Source organism: Delphinus delphis, chromosome 11 (assembly GCF_949987515.2).
Source record: "Delphinus delphis chromosome 11, mDelDel1.2, whole genome shotgun sequence".
Taxonomy (NCBI): Eukaryota; Metazoa; Chordata; class Mammalia; order Artiodactyla; family Delphinidae; genus Delphinus; species Delphinus delphis.
Genome location: NC_082693.1, coordinates 62,205,880 through 62,229,763, shown reverse-complemented (window position 1 = coordinate 62,229,763; position 23,884 = coordinate 62,205,880). Strand labels below are relative to the sequence as shown.

Genomic DNA, 23,884 nt, shown 5'->3' with positions numbered 1-23,884 from the left:
TATCTGGCTATTTATAATACATCCATCTGTAAAACTGGTCTATTTCAAAGACTGAAAAAAAGGAAAAGATTTGCTTAAAGAGAATATGTAACCGTGTATTTGCCAGTGTATTTCTATAGTGAGACTATCTACCTATCTATCTATCTATCTATCTATCTATATATATATATAGACTTCTGCTAAAATATAGATCAAAGTAAAATATTAACATTGCATTTATGTTGCATAAAACTCATCAATCTTAACATCTGGTTTTATTTGAGGGTTACTTGGTTACAGATAATTACTTGACCACTTTTCTGTATTTTTAATGTATCATCAATGCCAAAGAAGTAGGTTGATGGTTAAACGGTCAACTTGTTGCAGTCATATTCATGATTAAAAACTAATCAGTATCTTGGAGGTTGATTCTGGTTAACAAACAATAACCTATTTGCCGTGTGCTTATTTTGAGGTGATATGTCAGCATCAATAATAGACTGAACAAAAGTTTGGGAAAGGTATCAGGCATTTTCAGTGACCAGTGGTGCTTTCACAAATAACTGAGTTAAGATATACAGGGCTTCCCTGGTGGCGCAGTGGTTGAGAGTCCGCCTGCCGATGCAGGGGACACGGGTTCGTGCCCCGGTCCAGGAAGATCCCACATGCCGCGGAGCGGCTGGGCCCGTGAGCCATGGCCGCTGAGCCTGCGCGTCCGGAGCCTGTGCTCCACAACGGGAGAGGCCACAACAGGGAGAGGCCCGCGTACCGCAAAAAAAAAAAAAAAAGATATACAGCCAAGACCATTTCTAAAAGCTTTAGGTGTGCCAAGAAACAAATAGCATTAAGTTCATCAGGAAAAAAGGGGCAGTTTTAAGACATGTGCCTGAGGGAAACAGTCAGTACCAAAATATCTGAGAAAGGATTTTTTAGGGAAGAGAATCTAGAGCCATTTTGGTCAACAGAGATGCTTTCTGGTAAGTATATTAGGTAAGGCATGCTTCATTAAGGTATTCATTTTAAGTTTAGAAGAAAACAGTAATTCATTAAATCAATGAGAAACACCTTGTAATGTGGTTTATTTTTAAAGGGCCTACTAAAAATGTCACCAGTGTTGTAATTTTCTCTAAGAATTCATATCTGACAACTGATCTTTCTTCCACTTCAACTAGGATTCCCAGTGATCCATTTGCTATTTTTCCATGGAAATACTAATAAAGCCAATTGAACATTTTACTCTGAGCATAATTGTAGAATCCATTTAAATTTGGTCTTTAAAAATGCTTAAATTATCCTAAGGAGCTGTGCTGTCCTAGAGCTCAAGCCAAATCACTGACATGTCTTGAGAAAACATCATTCAATACATAAATACATGCTATGAATTTTATTTAAATTGCCTATTGGGTATATATGTATGCATTCATATTAAGAAACTAATTATTCAATTTTTTATGGATCCTTAATGGTTTTTTCCTTCTACAAACTTGGCAATGAGACCAAAGAAAAGGCCCAGCCAGTCTCATCAATCTGATGTCCCTCTGCAAAGTGGCACTCCCACTGAAATCAAGGGAATTGAGCGGGGTGTGGGGAGAGGGAGGTACAGTGCAGGGAGGAGGGGGTGAGGACTTCATCGACGCCTCCAGGAGAGCTCACCTTTCTGAGAGAGTAGATCTCACACTACCCGTTCTCATGAGCAGGCTCTGCACCTCGTGAGTGCCTGTGGTCAGTCCAGACAGGGAGCCGTGGTGGCTGAGGGGGAGGTCAATGGACTCAGAGCTCGTATGGAGGCTAGTCATGGACTGGTAACTTGGAGTGTCCTTGCTGCCAGCAGAGGAACTGCTGAGATTGGCAGCCCACACGAGACCACCTGATGTGAAAGAGTGAACCGATGCTGGGCTGGAAGCCAACGAGTGACTTAAGCTTATAACATCTGTAGTTAAGTCTGAGGGTTTATTGAAGAGAGGGCTGCTGCTGCCACTTAGCCCACCAGCACTGCCCATGCTGCCCGTACCAGACGACGGTGATTCCAGACTGCCTTGCCGCGCTAATGTGGTACTAGGACTGGGCATTACAGAGGAGGATTTCACACCCTCAGTATTAGGTGCAGAGGCAGATTTGCCACCTGCCTTGGCACCAAACAACCTAAAAGAAAAACAAATAACAACTTCAGTTGTTCCGAGAAACTAATAACCACATTTAATATTTAGGGTTACAGTACATAGAGCCAAGTGTGCTTTGGTGGACCGAGCTACCGAGCACTTCCTGTCTCTATGTTAATGAACTTGATAAGCTTGAACTTCTAGTGCCAAAAATCTCTCATATCGCCAAAAGGGTAAGTCGGTCCTGGGCTGCCACCCCAGTGGTGGGGGGACATGGGCCAAACAAAAGGAACTGTAAATCAAACATGAAAGTCCCTGGTTTTCACAATTAAGCGATCATGAGAATCTTTTGCAAAACTTAAATAGTTTGCACGTACTTGCTGCTACCTATTTACAGAACCATTATAATGAAACAACTTCTACGCATTCGGTATATAACATGTAAATTATTTTTCTTTTCTTTTTTTCTTTTCATTTTAAAGTTTATTCAAAATCTAAAAGGAATGCTTAAGGCAAGGTTTAGGGGTTATGTTGTATAGCTGGTGGCCTGATTGACTTTCAGAGAGCATTTGGTTAGAAACGATATTGGACACTGACAGCAACATGTGGGTTTGTCTGTATTTTCCCCAAGAAAGACCAAAGGGTTTTACGTCAGTTGCCAGTGCTATTCAAATACATATCTGTAATAGTGATTTGAAACACAGTTGGTGCTAAGTTAGACGCTGGAGTTTAGTTCAGAAAACATTTTAGTTTTGTAAATGAAGCAGATGATATAATCGAATTTATGTAAATATGGAAATAAAGTGACATGAAGTAATGGCATAACGATGACTAATTAAGTTGCAGTGGAATCCGTATTTCCTATAGTGAAACATTTTGTGACGAATATGAGAAATTGTTTCATAGGTAAAGGCCACTGGAGGGCACCACTGGCTTCTACTTAAGCAACATAGATATTTACTCCCACTACTAGCGACTATTCTTTGCAACGCGAGGCAACATTTCAAAAAACCAGCTCTTCAGGACTAATATTGCTACTGAGAGATATAAAACCTCTAGGTTTTGCAAACAGCCATGTATCTGAGATTGCCTGAAATATAAAAGTAAATGGTTCAAGACCCTTGGTATCTCCCAGATATCAAGGTTCTTGGGTTAGTCAGTATAATAAAAACATTAAAAATACTTAACATGTCATGAAAGACAAATCATACTCTATCATTTCATAGATGAGGAAACAGACCCAGAGAGGTTTGACTGTTTGTCCCAAGTCTTTCACTGTATGTATTTTCCTGCCACTTAAAACACATCAGTATTTAAAACAGTGATATCTCGAAGGAGAACTCTGCATATTCAATACCAAAGACAGTCCCGGTGCAGAAACCAAGTCCTGCTGCTTATCAGAGTCATATCAAAGAAAGCTGATGAAGAGTTAGAAAACCTAGCCCATTTCTTAGTTATAATCCTGTATCAAACATCCAAAGTTTTTCAAATTCTGTCAATCATATCATACCTTGATTTTCATTCATATGTCAAGATATGGTACTATATACATCTGTCCATTGTGATCCAGTACTGTACAAGGAACACAACTTCATCCACACTCATGATCACCAGCTCATTAAGAGCCAGCAAGATAATACAGACACTAGAAATGAATACCAATAGTCAGAAAGACCTATTAACGTTCTATTTTATTTTTAACTGTGGAAACATGAAAATCTATGGAAATTTTGCAAGCTCCTGTTTTATCACTCCCCCTAGGTATTGCCATCTGCTTTTAAGTCTCTCATAAATGCTATTTGTGTTGCTAATACGACAATGATAGTGAAAGTACAAAGTTGAAGCATTTCTCAAAATGAGCGATATTTCTTTCACTAGCTATTTATATCATCAGCTTCATAAAATGCATTTTACTCAGAAACTGAATAAAACATTCTAAGATATATGTGTCATAGAATATATATACTTAGGACATATATGTTTAGGATATACATCTTTTCTACGATAGGATATAGGACACACATATATCCTAAGATATAGCATTTTATATTTTCTCAGCATCATTTTATGCTTTCTTACCTTCGAAATGTAGGTGAGGCAATGTCAGGATACTTGGACCCTGGCTGCCTGAGCCCTTGTGTCCCACAGGCACTAGCAGACGTGGGGCTGGATTTGGGGGAACCAGACAAAGAAACACTCTCTGAATCTGAGACTGCTACTTTTTCCTTTTCCTTGTCTGTCTGGTTGACAGTGACGGGACTCGAGCGCCCTGAGGCGATCTTCGTGGGCTCTCTCAGTTTCGAGGTAGTGGCCCCAGCTGACTTACTGCTGACATTGGAATCTATACTGCTGGTGCTGGATCTGTGGCCACCTCGGCCGGGAATGCCACTGGTGCTGGATTTGGATGGGCGGGGCAAACTGCGGTATTGCAGGGAGGTCTTCGAGCTGACATGCAGCACAACATCATCCTGATTCTGTGAACCGTCCAAACTGGTTTTTCTCCCGGCATTTGACTTCCCACCAATGGCAGCAGATTTGGGGATTTTACCCAGTGTTGCTGAGCCACTTGTTATGGTGGCTCCACTGCTTGTGATCATGGCAGATGACCCCACTCCACTTGGCTTCTTAAATCCAAAAGAGCCAGTGGCCGTGGATCTTCCAATGCCCGAGGGGGGCTTTTTCCCCTCATCTCCACTGCTTTTTCCTGCATCTGAAGGAGACCTCTGTAGAGTCGATCCTTTCAGGGGAGTTTTCCCTTTCTCAGAAGCTTTGGCATCATCAGTTTTCCCTAATGAGTGAAAAATACACAAATTTACGTGTCTGCACATTTTGATTTCACAATATTTCTTTAAACAAAGTGTAAAATGTGAATACATCTTTCTATTACCTCAATTCCTAAATATTCACTGTTTTAGATTTAAATAGGCATGTCCTCTTAATACATTCAGAGGATTAACTACAAAGCTACAAAAATATGGCTGTTAGAGGAAAGCGAAGAGAGATCAAGGAGATAAAATGAAAACACCTATTTTTGCTATTTATTATTGCCTTATATCTTGCAACTCCCTTCCTTTATAAAGACAGCACTTAATCTCATCAAACTAAGTGCTCAGAAAGGAATTCATTTGAATATCTCTGAGATGATTGTATTTGGAGTACCCTGTTACATCAGTACTTCAGGTGGCACTATTTAAAATGAGGAACCATTTTTAAAATAGGGAGAGAGTCTTTTTTAAAAAAAGGATAGTACAATTTGCACAATTCTTTCACTCCCTTTTTGCATCAAGTCTAATTAAGAAATGATGTTTCAAATCTCCAGCCTTCCAAGTAGGTTAGAGTGACTGCTCTTTCTCTTAGAGTTGGAAGTGAAACGTAGGGGCAGAGTTAACATAAATATCCCAAACGTTCATAAGAAAGTCAGAATGAAGGCAATCTTATGTTTATTAATAAGTAGGCTTATTTTATTTCCACACGATCAGAAATGACGGTGGCAAAATAGACACTCACCAAATTATGAGGGTGCCCTCTAGAGGATGCCTGGAATGTTACAGGCATGTGGATGCATGTGACAAAGCATGTGAAATTTAGAAATTTAGCATGAAGGAAAATCTGATTTAATTAAGAAAAGCTACTGTGAAAGACAAAAAGATCGAATGGAAACAATAAAACAATTTGGCATAACAGCTGCCAGATGACAAGCCTACCAGGGGTCTTGAGTGCGCTGGTTCCAGCTTTTTGCCTAGGTGGTGCTCCTCCCTGGGCTGACATGCCTCTTCTCCAGGAGCCTGTCTGTGAAACAGACAGGGAGGCTTTCTGCCCTGCCTTCTCAGGGTCTTCAGGAAGTCCGGAGGAAATGCCCTTCCACTTGCCACCTCCATCCCCATGGCTATCAAAGTCCTCCTCTGTTTTTTTCACCTCCTCGGTACTATCCCAGGGCTCATCGGTTGCAGATCGTTTCTCTGAATCTGTCTTCAGCTATGAAGAAAATAGGACAGAAAAACTTTGTGCAGAAAAGTTTATCAAGTGTGAATTGGGCCCTGGAATGTCCTTTTAGATAACTGGTTAAAAAAAAAAAAGAAGCAGTGATTTGTATTTCAAAAGAGTTCTGAAGATTCCTCTATTTTTTTATCTCTGTCTTCATTTAAGTTTCCTTAATTTTAGCCCTATAATTCTCAATTGCACATATTAGAGAATGTCAGAAGAAATGTGTGCAGAAAACCCCAACTGAACACTCCAGAGAGGAAGGCACTTTCTATGTCAAAGCTAAAAAGGAAAAGTAAGACAAAATAAAACTTAATTACCCAATATTCATTCTCGATTCACCATTCACAAGAGATCCAGCAATGTGTCTCAGAGACCAGTATAAAATTAATCAGGAACTATCTAAAATTAGACTATTAAAATCATTTTTGGAGTTCTAGACACACATATTATTATAAAGACCGATATGGCAACATAAGGCTTTCTGGGTTAGACTGTAATCAACTGAAAAAATATATATACATAAGCTGCTTCAGTTTATGCAATTCCTTCAGATTAAGAGGTTGTGCTATGTTTTAATGCAATGCAACATAATTTGGGGGAAAATGTGGCAGAAGCCCTGGGGAAACAGAGAGGGCAATTCTCACCTGCATGTTCTTTCGGGACGGGGCAGTGGCGTTGGAGTAAGAGCTGACGGAAGATGTGGTGTTCAGGTCATCAGTGCTGATGTTATCCAGGGTGTCACTGAGGCCACTGCTTACCGAGCTGCTGTCATCCCAGCTAAAGGCAAAACAGGCAGCAGTAATGAGCTAAGCACACGAGGCAAGATGCAAAAGTCACCCACACTCTCATTTAACGTGTGTCACGCGTTGGGAAGAGAATTCTTATTTTTTTAATCTTATGATGAAAAATGTGCACTTTCCATTTTTGGAAAATCATACTGCTAAGAACTGAGCGCAAACCTGAGAGTAATCTTATCGGAGGTTTGCTAAGAATCAGTGTCTAGAGCAGATCCAGGGGAATGTTTATAGAATGAATGAAAATACTGCTACAAATACCGCATGGCATCAGGAAAGAAGAACATTATCCACAACCTTTTTTTTCCCCTGAGAAGGAAATCAGGATTCACACAGCATATAAGAATTCACCTGTTGTGTTAAAAATTAAAAACAAAACAAAACAAAACAACTGTGCTTTGGTCAGGAACCAGAAAATCGTTCCTCATTCTTTCTCCTACCAATAACTACTCCCAATCATTTACCAAATCTTGAAGATTGAGACTTATTCTAGCATATCATCCCTCCTGCCATTTCTGGCCTGGGCAACATACAATATTCTTTTATCTGGACTTCCTGCCTTCAGTCTTTCTCAGTAAACTTCATCTGATAAATTTGGGTCAGTGCTCGAATGCTCACATCTGGTCATGTCATTTCCTTATGTACCACTCTTCAAAGACTTCGCTTTACCAAGGTAGTAGATTCCAAAATGTAATGCACCTGCCCTGCGAGGTGCACAAAGTAATCCCTTGGGGCATAAGAAAAATATCTGAAATTCTGAATATATCTGTTCTTAGTCTAAAGAAGAAGTAAAATAGGCTATATTAATATTCATGTGCAGGCTAACATAGGCACCCTCACTTAGTCAGTGTGTCAGAAGATGCAGAAGTAATGTAGGGTGAGCAGGGTCACCTGAATGAGAATGGGAGCTCCACAGGGTGAAGGGTTGAACCATGGTTCTCTCACTTACTGGCTGGTTCTCAGTCTCCTATGATACACTGCTGCTCACCTGCACTCTATTAATTGAATTCAGGTAAACTGGATACAGATATTAGATACAGACAAAAGTTAAGTCTCATAAAATAGACAAGTGGCTTTAAAAAAACCGCCTGCAAATAATCGACACATTGAAGAGAGTATTTGTAACGAAAGCACAAGCTAACCATAAAGGAACGGTAAACCGGTAACTTCTCCTACTCTGCTATGTGTACTTTAAGAGTCTCACCATACATTCCAAATGAAAGTGACGTATTGAGATCATATAGCAAACCAACTAGAAAAGTAATTATCAAGAAGAAAATGTGAAATTTGAACCTATAGAAAATATTAATGATGACCTCCCCCCAGGTTAGTATCTTGCTTGAGATATTAGCTACTGAGAGCTTAAAACATGATGACCAAACACATTTATAGATCATATTATTACCAATAATAATTGTATTTTTAATGACAGCGAAAGAGTATTTTGTACCACCGTAGCAAATACCTGCCATTTGCGGCTGCTCAAATCTTTTTAATATCTTCCCTACATCTTATTTTGATAATTTCCCACATTATGAGTCTTACCTTCCGAAGGTAGACTGCAAAAAACTCACATTTCCAGACTCCCTTATAGACAGATATGACATATAACAAAGGACCTACAGAGTCACAGATGAGAAAATCTTCTGGCAAACACAGCAGCAATCATTCAAGTTTTCTCTTGTAAACACTGGCAGACATCTGGTCTCTAATTCCAAGGGTCAGAGGTGCCAAGCAGAGGAAGCAGTGATGCCCTAGAGCTATGGTTGGCTAAGCAACTACAAAGAGCCTGGTTCTCCAATCACCCCAATTATTCAGAGAGCCTTCTTATATCACTTTATTCCTTAAATTAGATAGTAGATTCTGTAGTTTGCAACCAAGAACCTCTATCAATACATTCATAATTTTAAAAATACTATTTCTTCTTTAACCTATCTTTAAATTTTTCATGTTTATATATGTAGTGTAATACATATATTATCTTCTCATAGGAATGCATGCATATAATCATAAAATTATAAATATACACACTTGGGCAATCACTAGCCTAAAGCAAAGTTCAGGCTCCTTTAAAAGACATACGAGGCTTTCCATTATGTGGCCCTAGCTTACCTCTTGAGCTTAAACTCTTTACATCACCTGCCTCACTTTGTGCACTCTGACTTAGAGCTGCATTCAATTCCCATCACCATCACATTATTTCCAACCTCTGTCTTCAATCAAGGCACCCCTGCGCATACCTGACTAACCCATACTTATCTTATAATGCAGTTCTAGCATCCATCTTCTGGGAAGCCCCTTTTACTTGCCGCTGTCGGGATGAATTAGGTAGCTTCCCCTCTGCACTGCCATAATACTATGCAGACTTATAGGACTGGATTTAGCACATTGTTTTATAAATCTATAAATACGTGTCAAAATGGACCATTAGCCTGTGAGTTTTCTAAGCACAGAACTGTGGAGTATTTTTCTTTTAATTTCTACTATTTATGGCAATGGCTGACATAAATGTTGAATAAATTCTCATGGTTTATTGAGATTAAAAGGAAGGCAGTTACAGAGGTCATCTTTCATAGTCACATGAAATGAATATTTAAGAAATACTTACCACAATATATTCAGTACTCAAAGAGCAAAATTAAACAAAGAGGAAATTTTACCGTTTTTTTAAAATGAATAGTTCTAAAGTAACTATTTCTCTGGCAAGGAATATAGAATCAATATTTCTAATAATAGCGTTTACCAATGTAAATCCTAGCATTAGCGACTAAAAGTAAATGCATCAACTCTTACTAGAATTTTAAAAAATCAGTTGTTTTAAAACCATTCAAAGACTCAAATGAACACAATGACTTTGTAGTTAAAATGATATAAGTGAAAGAACCCAAAATAAGATAGAAAGTTTCAATCTCTTGAGAGAAAAATAAAAATATATCAAACTAACAAACATCATAGACATGAAGAACAAATTTCCAAATTTATCCTGGTGTAATGTAAAGCACAATGGATTCCTAAAGTTAAAGCCTTTCACTTGAGCCTTTTTTAGAGGGGCGTAGCTAGTATGTTCACTTAAACTTGCTATTCTGATCTCCCTATCTCACAGATTAGTGTGGGAAGCAAATGAATCATTTATATGAACCATTTGATAATACTTTACATTTTTCCATCTCCTCAAACTGCTTTACCTCTAAGATCTCAAATTCTGCAATCTCATTTTTTGATCACAGTCTTCTACACTTCCAGTGCTCTAAAAGCTACTGATTTCCTAATTTTTACGTCTAGTTTATAGCTACTTCCTATTATCTACTTTTAATAGCCTTCTTGTGTTTTTTACTCCACTGAACTCTTTACCAAATGATGCAGGATCCAAAGATGCTGGAACGAAAGGATCGCTAAAGTCATAATCTAACCAGTACTCTGTTCTAGTTCTTGCCACCATAATGGTCTTCCATACCGGTCCTGTCTCTATGTTAATTAAACATGTTTTCTCCATTATTATTTTGGAAAATGACAGCAAATTCAACTAATCAGAATGACTAATATAACAATATTATTGTATATTTCATAATACATAATAATTATAATGACTGAAGGCGTATAGATTCAAGTTATCTAACCTCAGGTGATTTCTCAGTGCCACTAAGAAATTCTGCCTACTCCAAAAGTGGTTTTCTTCAAATTCCAAAGATATAGCTTTGTTTCTCTCTTCTTCCTCTGGATTCCAAGATCTTCCTCCTAATACTTTAGTGAAACTGCTTTCATTGAGGTCAATAAACCCATGGACTGAGTGCTTACTATGTGTCCTACTCTTTTAAATATTTTATATAATCTAATCCCAAACAAAACCATGAGACAGGCATTGTAAAGATAAAGGGGTTCGGGTAGTTTGAATGATGTGCCCAAGGCCCATGATGGAGCTGGGATTTGAACCCAGGAATTATGTCCCAAAGCTTGGTCAGTATTCCACTCCCTTGCCTCCCATCTTCTCACCCCTTTTACCTTGAAATACACCAATGATGTGCCTTTACAGGCTCTCTGCAAACTTCACCAGTCCACAGAACCCTTTACTTTTCTCCTCTTCTTTGGGATTCCTTTGAATTCCTCAAAATTCAGTACTTAATCTTAACTCACCTTAGACATTCTTTCTTGGAAATTTCTTAGTCTTTCACAACTTCAATATCACCTCCATGATTATGACGCTCAAATTCACAGCTCTAATCCAGACTTCTTTCCTGATTAATCGATCAGCATTTCCAGCCTTCTACTGAACACTTTCTCAAGGATGTCCTGTCAACATCTCAAATTCACTACCTAGATTCCATCGTTTCTCGTTAACAATTCTTCTCCCTTTCAGTTACTGACTGCCTGTTTATCCTTCTGCCATAAAATATTAGTGTTATTACCTCTCTTCTCTCACCTGGATCCACTGTTAATCAAGTTGTCTCTAATCTTTGAAAATCCATCTCAGCTATAGGTGACATGGCCCTCCTTGTGTTTGTTCCACATCGCCACTGTGCATGCCTGTCCCTCCTTCCATGAAAGCTATTAGTAAGAATCTGCTCTTATTCATTAAGTGATGAATAAATTACAGCTCCTCTCCTGTGAAGAACTCACTGCTTATTGTGGAGGTCAGAAGTTTAAACAAATTGTTATAATACAAAATGGCAAGTGTTGTAATAGAGATGAATGTTAAGTGTGTGGCAGGACAGAGCCACTACCACTCATTTGAAGAATTCAAGCATTTCTTCATGACAGAGATATTGCAGAGTGATCAGAGGAAATAAATGTTAACCACTGTATTACAGCATATATCACTTGTTACAATATAACCACTATTTTGGTGTTTTTCTATCTTCTTGGCCATAATCTGAGTTACCTGAAGCCAGAGACTGTGTGACACTTATCTTTATAATTCTAGCATGCAACGTGGTGTCAACTATTGAATAGATGACTAGTAGATGTTTGTTAAATAAATGAAGCAGTTTTACTTAGAATACTGCTTCTATCCAATAAAGTTAAGTCAGATTGAATGCAATAATAAATGTACAATTTGAGAAAAATGTGTTCAACATATTTCTCTGCTAAACAATCTTAAAGGAACAAATTTTTATTGATGACAACACCATTTTCCTTATCTTAAGGTTCTGTGTTTTGACTTTCGTCTTTGGTTTTGTAGAGCCAGAATTCTCCCTAGGTAGGATATAATTAATCTTGCTTATCATGGAACACTTAATTAAGTTAAAAACGTCATAGAAAATAGTTTTTCTAACTGACAAAAATGTTAATTTACTCACATAATTAGCCCTGAGCAGTATGTCTCAAACCCATCAATATATTTTCTTCATCCTTTCATTTTTAAATTCCTTAAGTGCTAAGAATTCTTGACTATATTCTTTATAAAAGGGCAAGTCTTTATTGTCTCCAAGTTACAGATCTATTGATCTGTTAAATTCTTCTCAACAATCTAGGACGGCTAAAAAATTACAAATCTGAGTATCTTATCCACATAGTTTGCATTTACACACTGAGTTATTGCCAGTTTTAAAATATTATGAATAAAGCTGTTAACATTCACATACATTCCATTTATGTGGCATTCTAGAAAAGGCAAAACTATAGATATGTAGGATCGATCAGTGACTGCCAGTGGATGGGAGTGTGGGAAGATCTGTGGTGGCTGTTACATGACGACGCATATGTCAAAACTTAGAACTGTAGAAAAAAACACTGTATGTAAAGTAAAAACAAATGTAGCCTATTAAGCTATTGATAAATTACAATTTGGATATACACTAGATTACTCATTAATCTAAGAAGAAAAGGATTGTTTTGGTATGCCTTTTACTATTTATATTTTTAATGCTTAATAACTCAGTGGGGCCAGGGATCTATTTTATTTATCTGGTTGTGCATTTGTGGCTCTGACCCCTACGTTCACCCCTGGAGTTACATTTAGAAGCAGACCTGCTTGAAAACAAATGTGTTATATATTGAGAGTGGTTTTTTTTTTTTTTTTGCTTTTTATGTTGAAGAATTCTGAAATATTAAGTAAATAAATATTAAAATAATTTTGCAGATTTAAATCTAATTCCAGAGGAAAATGCTAGTCCTGTTTATAAGTAATTTTTCAACACACTCCTGTTTTTTGGTGTGGTAGCACTTCATTTAGCAGGTATTCAATCAGGCTCTTTGATAGCTTATATTGGCAGGTCAACTGTACTACTTATACATATACATATAAAACATAGAGATTTTCTTTCAATAAAAACTAATTTCTATACTTCAGGCATTCAACAGTAACCTCAGTCTCAATTTGCCAGCTCATTAAATATTTCATTAATGAAATAAACAAACATGCTTCCTTTAGATGTACTCAGTTCCAACCCTAATTCAACTACAATCATGGAAATGCTGCCCACTAAGGTGATATTATCTCTGATTGCTATAAAAACACCTTCTTATACCTAAACTTTTAACAATATACTATTTTGTTAGCTCATTTTATTAAAAGTTAAAATAAGAAATAGCCATATAAACAATGTTTGTGTATCTTTTAAAATTATTTGATTATACATTGCATGTTTTTTAGAAAATATGGATGTTTAATATTTGTCAGTATCTGAGTGTTCTTAGGCCAATGCTGTTGGAACACTATGGAACCAAGTGCCTGAGGTTTACCGTCAATGTAAGGTTCTTCCTCCAGGGTACCAGCATGTCTTACTCCCTCATTCACGATGATTCTTGCAATATGTACCTGATTCTTAATGCTGACAGTAAACACCTGGTCGGACTCTACATGTATCACCAACCATAGGTTACTGTACACTGCTTTAGATTTGTGGATGCCACTCTCACTTACATCTCAGTCTCTGAATATCACTTAGATATATAGGACAGGTCTCGAAACAAGTCCTAAATCTTTCCCCACAACATCCTCATTCCGAACTCTAAATTAAAACTCATATATCCTTGGTTCCATTTTCAAGTACTTTAAGAACATAAAAGGTTTTAAAATGTTAAGCAAATGCAACATTTTTTATATATGATTTAAACGAAAATTCTGGAGTCAAGTTTGCCATTGGTAGATAATGCAGATAATGTAAATAAAGTGTTCATTCCAGTGTCTGAGACCTGTGGACATTCCACAAACATATAGTTTGATACACTAGAAGTATTTGGGCACTGCTGACACTTGAGATGAATGTGGAGATTCCCATTTATTCCACAAGTGTCTACTATAAAATGGGGATTTTTAAAGATGTAAGTGAGGTAGCAGAAACAGAAAAAAATCTAGAGGCTAGAAGAAAAGGGGATACAAACTCCTAACATTTCATTGGTATATTAGAGGTCCAGTGTTAAAAATCTCATAAGATAATCATACTGAGAAAAATTGCTCTCTTCCAACCTAAAACATAATAAGATATGATAAAGCATAAGTTCTAAGGATTTTACTAAACATTTCTTAAGACAAATAATTATTTCATGAAAAGAAAAACGAAGTCTCCGTAGCTATCCATAAGATCACTGCGTAAAAACTTCTGGGTATGCTTCCTGTTTCTGAGGGAAAAGTAAATAACATTTGCCTAAGAAAATAAAGTCACCACTTAAAACAAAACTCTATCACATTCCAGGATAGCTTTGTTTTCCATTCCCATTGTTTACGCCAATTTGAAAAATACACATAAGGAGATACAGGTATCTTAAAACTATTTAGACATAATGAGCTTTGCAATAATAATTTTTAAAATACTGAGAGTCAACTGTCTAGGCTTTGCACTTTGGTACTAATATGTTAAGTCAATGATATTTTCCTCGAGACTAAATGAGCACAAAACCACTTAGACCTATGCCATACATTGTTTTTTTTTTTTAATCAGCAAACGCAATACACTACCTGCCACATTTGAGCACTGCAACTGCTGAAGTGTAAATTCTATATTACTTCAGGGTCACTGATAGAAAGCAATGGAGTGTATTTCAACAACGATTTATTCAGCATTTCCCTGGAAAATTATTTTATTACCAAGAAAAAAAGAATATCATTAAAAAAGACTTCAGAATTGTAGAAACCTAAGTATATAACAACATCAATATACTAAACATGATTTTATGTTAAAAATAGTCCTTTCAACCTATACAATGAACATGGTCTTCATTGCAGTTTTAAAAAAATTTCCTTCTACTTTTAAAGTGTTTCGTCCTTCCACTGTTTAACTGTGCAGTGGCGCATAAGCAACTGGTTTATAATCCAGTTGAAACGTCATTTCCTCTATGAATCCTTCCATGATTTCCAAGGAAACATTAACTCTTCCATGTCTGTATTTACTACAAGTGTGCTCCCACTGTTCTGTAAATTATCTGCTTGCAAAGTGGGTTCAGCTACAGGACTGCGGTTGAGGGCAAATAGAGCGACTTCTCTTTTGCAGTTTCAGTGCTCAGGTTGGCATCTGGCCCATGATAGGTTCCTAGTGTTTGGGGAATAAATCAATTGTGAGTGAAAAAATGTTGCCTGCCATATCAGTAAACAAAGGATGTTGCAGCCATCAAGCCATCACATTAGAGCTGTCCCTCAGGATAGAAACAGCATGCCTGCCATCAAGCCATCAGCCCTGCAGCCACCTCCCAAGGGTGCACGCTGAGGAGACTCAGGATGGGAAAACACAGGATACTAGCCCCAGATAGCTGAGGTACATATCAAAGGAATGATTTCAATGAGCCCAGCCTTTTGCATCTTCTTATACGTAGAAAAGCACTAAATTCATTAACCTGAGATGTCTGCTTTTCTTTAATTAACGGTCATCTTTTGATGTTCTGACTACCTGGTCTTTGTTGCAAAAACTCCTATATATCCTGGCTCTGCCCTTATCTCTTTGGAGCAGTCCCTCAAAGCTATCTAAGAGTCTGTGTCCAGGCTTAAGTCCTCAGTTTTGTCTACCAAATAAAACACAATTTCCATGCTTAAGTTGTGCATTTTTTTCAATTGACACAATAAATTATCTATCTTACAGTCACAAACTACAGCCTTAATCTGTGATTCATTCACTCATTCTAACACTCAAATGTGCACATAATTATGGACTGTGGTTAAAAATCAATGTGATTATGTGAGAGAAAAACCAATCAGAAAGACCTACTACTTCTGGGTGAATAAAGAACGGCCTGTGAGGAGGTCGTTGTAAACAGTCATTAAGTAGACAACTGAAGGGTGAAGGAGAGCCATCTGTGAAAAGGGTGGAGAAGACAGCAGTACAGGAAGAGGAGACAGCCAGTGTAAAGACTCAGAAGCCACAAAGGTCAAAGGGCAGCAGGACTGTGCAGCAGCAGGCAAGGGGAAAGTGTCAGTTCTGAGACTGGGAAGGGAGGCAGGGGCAGCCCTTCAAGGATCTTCTAGACAATGCGAAGACATGAGAGTTCCTTAGAAATATGACAGAAATTCATCAAATAGTTCTAAGCAGCGAAACGACATGAGCAGATATAGGGTTTAAACATACTACTTTAGTGTTATGAATATATTAGAGGTAAAGAGGCGTAGAAGTGCAAAGCTCAATGAAGAGGCTATTGCAACGTCCTTCAGTTTTTGATGAGGGGTTTACAAGTAAATTAAAAGAAGGCAGTTTCAAGATATATTTGGAGGTAGAGAGGACAGATTTGCTGTTGGATGGTGTGACATAATAAGATATATATATTTGCTTTCTGTCCCCAGTTGCCGATTCAGAGCTACTAAAAATTTTGTAATTTTCTTAGTGATAGATGTGCTAGAACCTTTTGTTCTAATATTTTTGTTCTAATATTAGAGACCTTTGTTCTAATATTTGGTCTTGGACTCCGGTGCCTAACACAGAGCTCCTAAATCCCTTGGAACTTCCTGGGTGACAGGAGCATCTTTTGTTCTAATAAGACAACTCTTGGCTGGCTCCTGGATAGCCCATTGGTCTTTAGTTTAAAACCACAATTCATAACTATTTGCACACTTACATATTAGAATGAGTGAATGTATCACAGATTAAGGCCTTAGTTTGTGACTTTGTAAGACTACATCATTTATTGATTTATCTCACACCTCCATCCTCTGGGAGGGAGAGAAGCTGAAGATTGAGTTAATGTATTATGCCTGAATAATGAAGCTTCCATAAAAATCCATAATTTATGGGGTTCATAGAGCTTCCAAGTGAACACAGGGAGGTGCTGGGAGGGTAGCATGCCAAGAGAGGGCTTAGATGTTCCATGCCCCTCTCTATACCTTGCTCTATGTAACACTTCAATTGGCTGGTCATCTATATCCTTTGTCATATCCTTCATAATAAACCAGTAAATATAAGTAAATGTTTCCCTGAGTTTTGTGAGCCGTTCTAGCAAATTTTTGAACCTGTGGAGGGGATCATGGGAGCCCCCAATTTACAGCTGGCCAGTCAGAAATATGGGAGGTCTGGGCTTACAATTGGCTTCTGAAGTGGGGCTGTCTTATGGGACTGAGCCCTTAACTTTGTGGGATCAGATGTAAACTCTGGGTAAATAGTGCCAGCACTGAGCTGAACTGAATTGTAGGGTACGCAGGTGGTGTTGAAGAATTAGTTGGTGTGGGGAAAAAAAACCCCAAACATTTGGTGTCAGAAGTATTTAGTGAGTAGGTTGTATAGAAAACAGTTTTTCTTTAATTGGAATGTGGTAAAAGAGAAAACAAAAAGACTCTAGATCTCTTGCATAGTTTTAATCTTAAATTTTGTTTGCACTTAGTACCATTATTTTCATATATCAAGGGAAGCTTATATGAGTTTACAATATCATAGTTTAAGTGTATAACTCTTTACAAAACTGGCAATTCACGTCAACACGGGGTTAAAGTCTATTTTCATTATTTTTAGTGTGCACAAAATGCTATATATTTATCCATGAAATATTTAGAGAGACCACCATAAATACTGTGGGGATTTTGGGTAAGGAGAGCATCAATAAACTCTATGCATTGACCTTTCATTCCCTTTTCTTGTCTCTAGAAAACAAATAATGAATATTTACAACTATTCTATTATGGCATCAGATAGGGTAAGATAAACAAAAGAGAAAAAGCTCTTGTTCTTTATAAGAGAAAGCCCTACATAGATTTGATTAAATGTGATGAATGGTGTTAGCGTGAAATGAATTTATGTAATCAGGCAGATTTTTTGTTTTAATGTTATCTGAGGCAGATAAGAAACATCTATTTTTGTGTTTATTACTATATGGGCTGAAATCACGAGATAAAATAATTTTATTAAAAATTACTTTGCTGAACCACATCACTGGAACGATGCTTTTATTATGGTTTCGCTAGTTTATTTCAAAGTCCATTTTCACGATGCTGTTATATGGTTGAAATGTGTACAAGTTTATTTAAAGGTTTTCTATTAGTGACAAGTTGAGAATATAACATATAACTCATATGAAAGCTAACTCAGGATTCATTAAGGTCCATTTGGTGTCTTTTTGTATTAAGTAAAAGACCAATATGTGTTCATTGTTGAAAACTCAGAAGTCCAGAAATGTATAAAAGAGATAAAGTAATTAATCTGTAATCCCACCTAGAAGTACCCACCAGTAACATTTTATAATTTCTGTCCAGTCATTTTCTGGATGTATAATATATACATATGTAACATACCTGGTTGAGACGTTGCTGATTATACATGACTATATATCTGATTGTACCTTCTTCATTTATTTCATATCACCTTATAGTGATTTTTAATATCCTTAAATTTTTTTTGACACAAGTATATTATATGAATTATTATATATTTTACCATTTCTGTTTTAGGATATATGAAATACTTTATAGTTTTTTTTTTACTGTTGTTAGTAATACTGCAATGAGAGTATTCAAGTTACATTTATGATTATTTTCTTAGGATAAATTCCTAGAAAGAGAATTAGTGATTCACAGAACACAAACATTTGAAACACTGCAGATGTAGCATAATAAATGAAGAACACATCATTTTACACTCCTGCCAGCCATGTGAGTGCCAATCTTACAAAACCTGGATACTTTCAGGTATGTGATTTCCTTCAAAAATTTTGAAACGTGAAATAGTTGTTTAATGTAGTTTTAATTAAATTGAGCAATTGTGAGATTAAATTTTCTATAGGTTTATTTGTTAGTTTTATATCTATAAATTGTCTATGTCCTTCGTGTATTTTTCTAATAGAGTTTAAACAACATATAGGTATTAGATTTTTATATATTTAAAGTACTTCAAATATTTCTCAATCTATTTCTTGGTTTTTAGTTTTATTTATTATATTTTAATATATAGGGTTCAAAAAAATCAATCTTTGATCTTTTCTTCTACAATTTCTCCCAGAAAAATTTGCATATATAATCTGATTTCTCCTCCTCCTTTTTATATTCCATTGTTATGGTAAAGTAAGAAACTATTTTTTTAAACAAACAGTGAATTTCAAAGAGATCATTTATTGATAACTATTCCTTTCTATTTATTATAGTTCACTTATCAAGTCTCAATATATGCTATTTTTTTTTTTTTTTTTTTTTTGCGTTATGCGGGCCTCTCACTGTTGTGGCCTCTTCCGTTGCGGAGCACAGGCTCCGGACGCGCAGGCTCAGCGGCCATGGCTCACGGGCCCAGCCGCTCCACGGCATGTGGGATCTTCCCAGACCGCGGCACGAACCCGGGTCCCCTGCATCGGCAGGCGGACTCTCAACCACTGCGCCACCAGGGAAGCCCAATATATGCTATTTTTAAATGATTATGTATGTAATACCATACATACATGTAATACCATGCTGTTCTAGTATAGTGAGGTCCAGAGGTTTTTTTATATTTTTTTTAAAGACTAAAGACTGCAACTTAAAAATATATGTTTAACTAAGAATTCAAGCCTTTTAAAAAACTTTCTCAAAATTATAGTAATTAGCTATTCTTCTAAAAAAGTTATTACCATGCATAGCTTTATTCACTAATTAGTGCATGAAACATTTATTGAATGGTATCATTATGGAAAATACTGAGAATACAGAAATCAAAAAGATATTATAGAGACATAACTTTTCCTTTAATGTAGAAAATGTGTAATTCTCACTTTTGAGAACTCGGACTTTTTTTTGATATCTGAACATTTAGTTATAGACATTTTACTTAATAAGTAGCAATCACAGCTACTAATCCTCAGCTAGATTGTCTCCCCTCTCTAAAACCTCCTTTATCACTTGAAATATTTTTGGCATTAGCCATCTTTCAGAAGAAGAGAAGTCCCCAAATTACTATAATCTCATGGTTGAGTGAACAGAAACGTTATGTAGAGATAAAAGAACTTAGATAAAACCCAACAACTTAGCTACAGACCTAACGGCAAACAAGGTTCAAAATGGAAATCTGTTCCATGATAGCATACGTTAAAGTAACAAGAACTCAATAAGATATTTTTATTTTTAAGAGAAATATTATTAACAATGAAGAAATATGTTATATAAAAACATTCCAGATTCTTCCATTCAACTTTCGGAAAGCTGCCTTGGTAAAGAACATTGTTTTACAAGCCACTCCAGCAAGTGAATATCTCTAGGAGGGGGTGAAAGATAGTTCAGAGTCAGAGAGATGTTTGCCAGGAAATTCACATCCCAGCAGTGAAGAACAACAGATGGCAGCAGTAACAATGAAAACTTGCAGCAGATCCTGGCTGGCACACTTTCAAAATAGCCATTTATATTTCCCACTACAAACAGCTAACTGCTGTCTCCTTGTATCGTATGCATGGATATAAAGGAGAAAAAAATGCAAGAATGACAGTTAAATTGCCTTGACAGGGAAAGGATTAAACGTTAAAAGCAAGAGTGAAGTGATGATGTGACCCTGGCTAGGTGTCTGAGTCTCCTGAGATTTCCCAGGCACCTAACTTATTGCTGATGCTTTGCCTAAACTATCTCCGGCTCTGAAACGTTGCCAGCTGCTCCCAATCTACTCTCTCACTTTCCACATCAGTCTCTGTCCCCGAGCCCTGCTTAGTAACTTCTATTTGGTTTCTGTCTTCTTCCAGATGAAGATTTCATCCACAGATTTTTGTTGCTAATCCTGGATCATAATCTCTGACCAGATTCATCTTGTGTCCCACCCAGGAGGAACTGAGGATTCAGAAAAGGTGACACTTCAAGACGAGGCAGTGGTTGGTAAACAGACCATCTCTCACCTTAGGCAGGTAAAGTGGAGTCAGGGCACACCAAAAAAGAAAGAGGGCAGAACAGAAGCAAGCAAGAGAGGTCACTGAGTCCTCGCACACTGGGGAGTGGATTTATAGGAGTTGAAAAGGCTCAGAACATAAACAGGAGGAAAAACAAATGTGATACTCAGTAACAAAAAAAGATTTTGACAAATGGGTCAGTCTTCCGTCTGAAACAGAGAGCATTTTTATCAGTTGAGCAGAAATCAATTTCCCAGGATTTAGCGAGGGCAAACAGAAGAGCCTGAGGGAATGATGTAAAGCCGTGGAGAAAAGCATCTCCTTTTCAGGTAGTTTGGGATGCAGGTTATGATGTTATTCCTTAGTCCTCTCAAGAGAGGAGAACTAGGTTTTATTCTATAAGCTTGGAGGAAGTCAGGTAATTGCTTGGGGAATGTCCTATGTGGTACTGATTCATGGGATTGATTTTGAGAATTGTATTTCTCTTTTCCACATAGTGAATTTAATACTGTCTTGTCTTAGCTTCAGGCATAAGATAGATATATGGAAGACTCTTCTCAGGCTTGCATGAGTTAAAATGTTAGGGTCAGAAAATGAATTTTTTCAGTAGTGTTTAAACCAAATCTACTGCATTTCCTATATTCCATCTGGGTTACATCTAGGGCTGTCAATAGCCTATGTAGGACTTCCCTGGTGGCAAAGTGGTTAAGAATCTGCCTTGCAATGGCAGGGGACATGGGTTTGAGCCCTGGCCTGGGAAGATCCTGCATGCCGCGGAGCAAGGAAGCCCGTGCGCCACAACTACTGAGCCTGCGTGCTGCAACTGCTGAAGCCCGTGCTTCTAGAGCCCGTGCTCCACAACAAGAGAAGCCACCACAATGAGAAGCCTGCGCACCGCAAAAAAGAGCAGCACCCGCTCGCCGCAACTAGAGAAAGCCTGTGTGCAGCAACGAAGACACAAAGCAGCTAATAAATAAATAAAATAGCCTATGTAGCAAGTGTATTTATATAGTTCCACAGAAGCATGGCTTTGAAAGCAGTGTGGTCTGGATTTCAGCTGCACAGTCATTCAGCTGTGTGTACAAGTATACAACTTGTATTATCCTATATGATCATGGAAGCACATGCCCAAGACAAAAACCTAGATTTCTCCATCTTGTATGACCTAAATCCAATTGGTCACCAAGCTCAATCTGATCTCTATTCCCTCCATTTGCATCTCTTCATCCCCAATGCCACTGTCTTAATTAATGATCCCACTACTTCCCAGTAGACTAGTAGTACTATCTCCTAATTGCCATCTCGGCCTCTGGTCTGGTCCAGTGCATCATCCAAAAAGCCAGAATAAATTACCAAGAACTTAGCATGGTACAAAGACTCTTCGAAGTCTGCTCTTTGTGTTTTAGCCTAGTTTCCCATTGCTTTTCTACCTATAGTCATGTGGAGCTACCTTGCACTTTTTCAAGTGTTCTCTCAATTTCATAAATTCATGCATCCCTTAATGTATTTTTCTGTATGTCCATTTCCCCCAGACTGTTACATGTCTTTAGTTCCTTCTCAAAAACCTTCTCAAACACCTGAGGCTCTTACATAACCCTCCTGTGTATTCTGTGAGTATCCAATTCAAATTTTTATACTCCTCATTATAGCACTTCTCTCACCAAATTGCTATTACTTATTTTTTTAATCTATCTTTTTCCTTGGGATGTGATCTGCTTGAAGGTAATTTCTGATTACATGTATAATAAATTGTGTAAGCTTGTACAAATATCATGGGTTACATTAACAATACATTTATATAAGATTGGGAAATTTCATTCTCAAAAAGCTAAAATATGACAATCTCCCAATCTTTGCCTGTCCTTCAGACAAAATCTCTGAAAAATGAAATGCAGCAACTTGGTAATTTTTTACTCTTCAAATGTTAACACATAAAAGACTAGGTCGAGTCCAGTAAGAATTCAAATAAGGCAAAAGATGCAGATTTTGGCATTCCTAAGCCGAAGCCTTTCTACTGATCTTCCTTTCTTTATCCCAAGGTGGTCTCATTCAGTCTCATTACAACATATTGCAATTTATTCACTTCAGCCTCATAGGAAGCAGCTAGGTTTTACTGAGGGGCCAAAATATATGAAAGAAACCTATCTTCAATCCTAGAATCATTGCTTGTCTCACTCTACAGACAGAACTCTCCCATTTGTGCTCACTCTGAGGTCTGGGCTCTTGGAGTGGACTGGTGAAATAAAAACACCAGGAACACTTCAATTGTGTTTATAAACATATATGTTCATATTCTTTCTCTCTTTTACCCTTACACTTTCTTTAATCCTTGAGTTTGAATTGACTGAGGAAGTTTACAGAAGTCACTTTCAGCAACTGGAATACCTTCCTGTGGAGCCTACCTAACTTGCAAGGCTCTCTGGAACTTTGGTATTGACAGAGGTAATGCATAGTATGAAATACAGCAATATGCTGTCTATCATACCAAGAAATATTTAAAAATATTTTTCATGTGCAAGACACTAAAACTAGGTGTTATGTGCTTCTGACTTATAATATGGTAATTATCAATAAAAAACACTTTTTCTTTACTCTTCCTCATATTCTTGAGGGCTTTCTCTAATAATAACTAAAATAGTACACATTTATAATTGTGTAGTTACAAAGTATTATAATTATGACCTTAAAAGATCAAATGATTTAGAATGTTCCTAATGATACGACAGGGTTAATGTCATCCTCCAAGTTTAAATATGTAATTTGCAATCATCTCAGTAATTGTTGCTACTTTATCAGGTATAGTTTTTTGATTTGGAGAATTATTTTCTTCTCATTAAAATGTTGTATTGATAT

General features: G+C 37.1%; 1 protein-coding gene across 4 annotated transcripts in view; it reads right to left on the bottom strand.

Moving 5' to 3' along the window:
- The window catches only part of NAV3 (neuron navigator 3), a 363,667-nt gene that overhangs the window by 84,658 nt on the left and 255,125 nt on the right, over positions 1–23,884 (bottom strand). For all 4 annotated transcript variants that reach the window (XM_060025293.1, XM_060025294.1, XM_060025296.1 and 1 more), the window contains exons 13-16: positions 6,707–6,839; positions 5,783–6,053; positions 4,158–4,866; positions 1,633–2,121 (exon numbers count right to left, since the gene is read on the bottom strand). In XM_060025293.1, the coding sequence (XP_059881276.1) occupies positions 1,633–2,121; positions 4,158–4,866; positions 5,783–6,053; positions 6,707–6,839 (1,602 nt within the window). The remainder of the gene's footprint in view (positions 1–1,632; positions 2,122–4,157; positions 4,867–5,782; positions 6,054–6,706; positions 6,840–23,884) is intronic.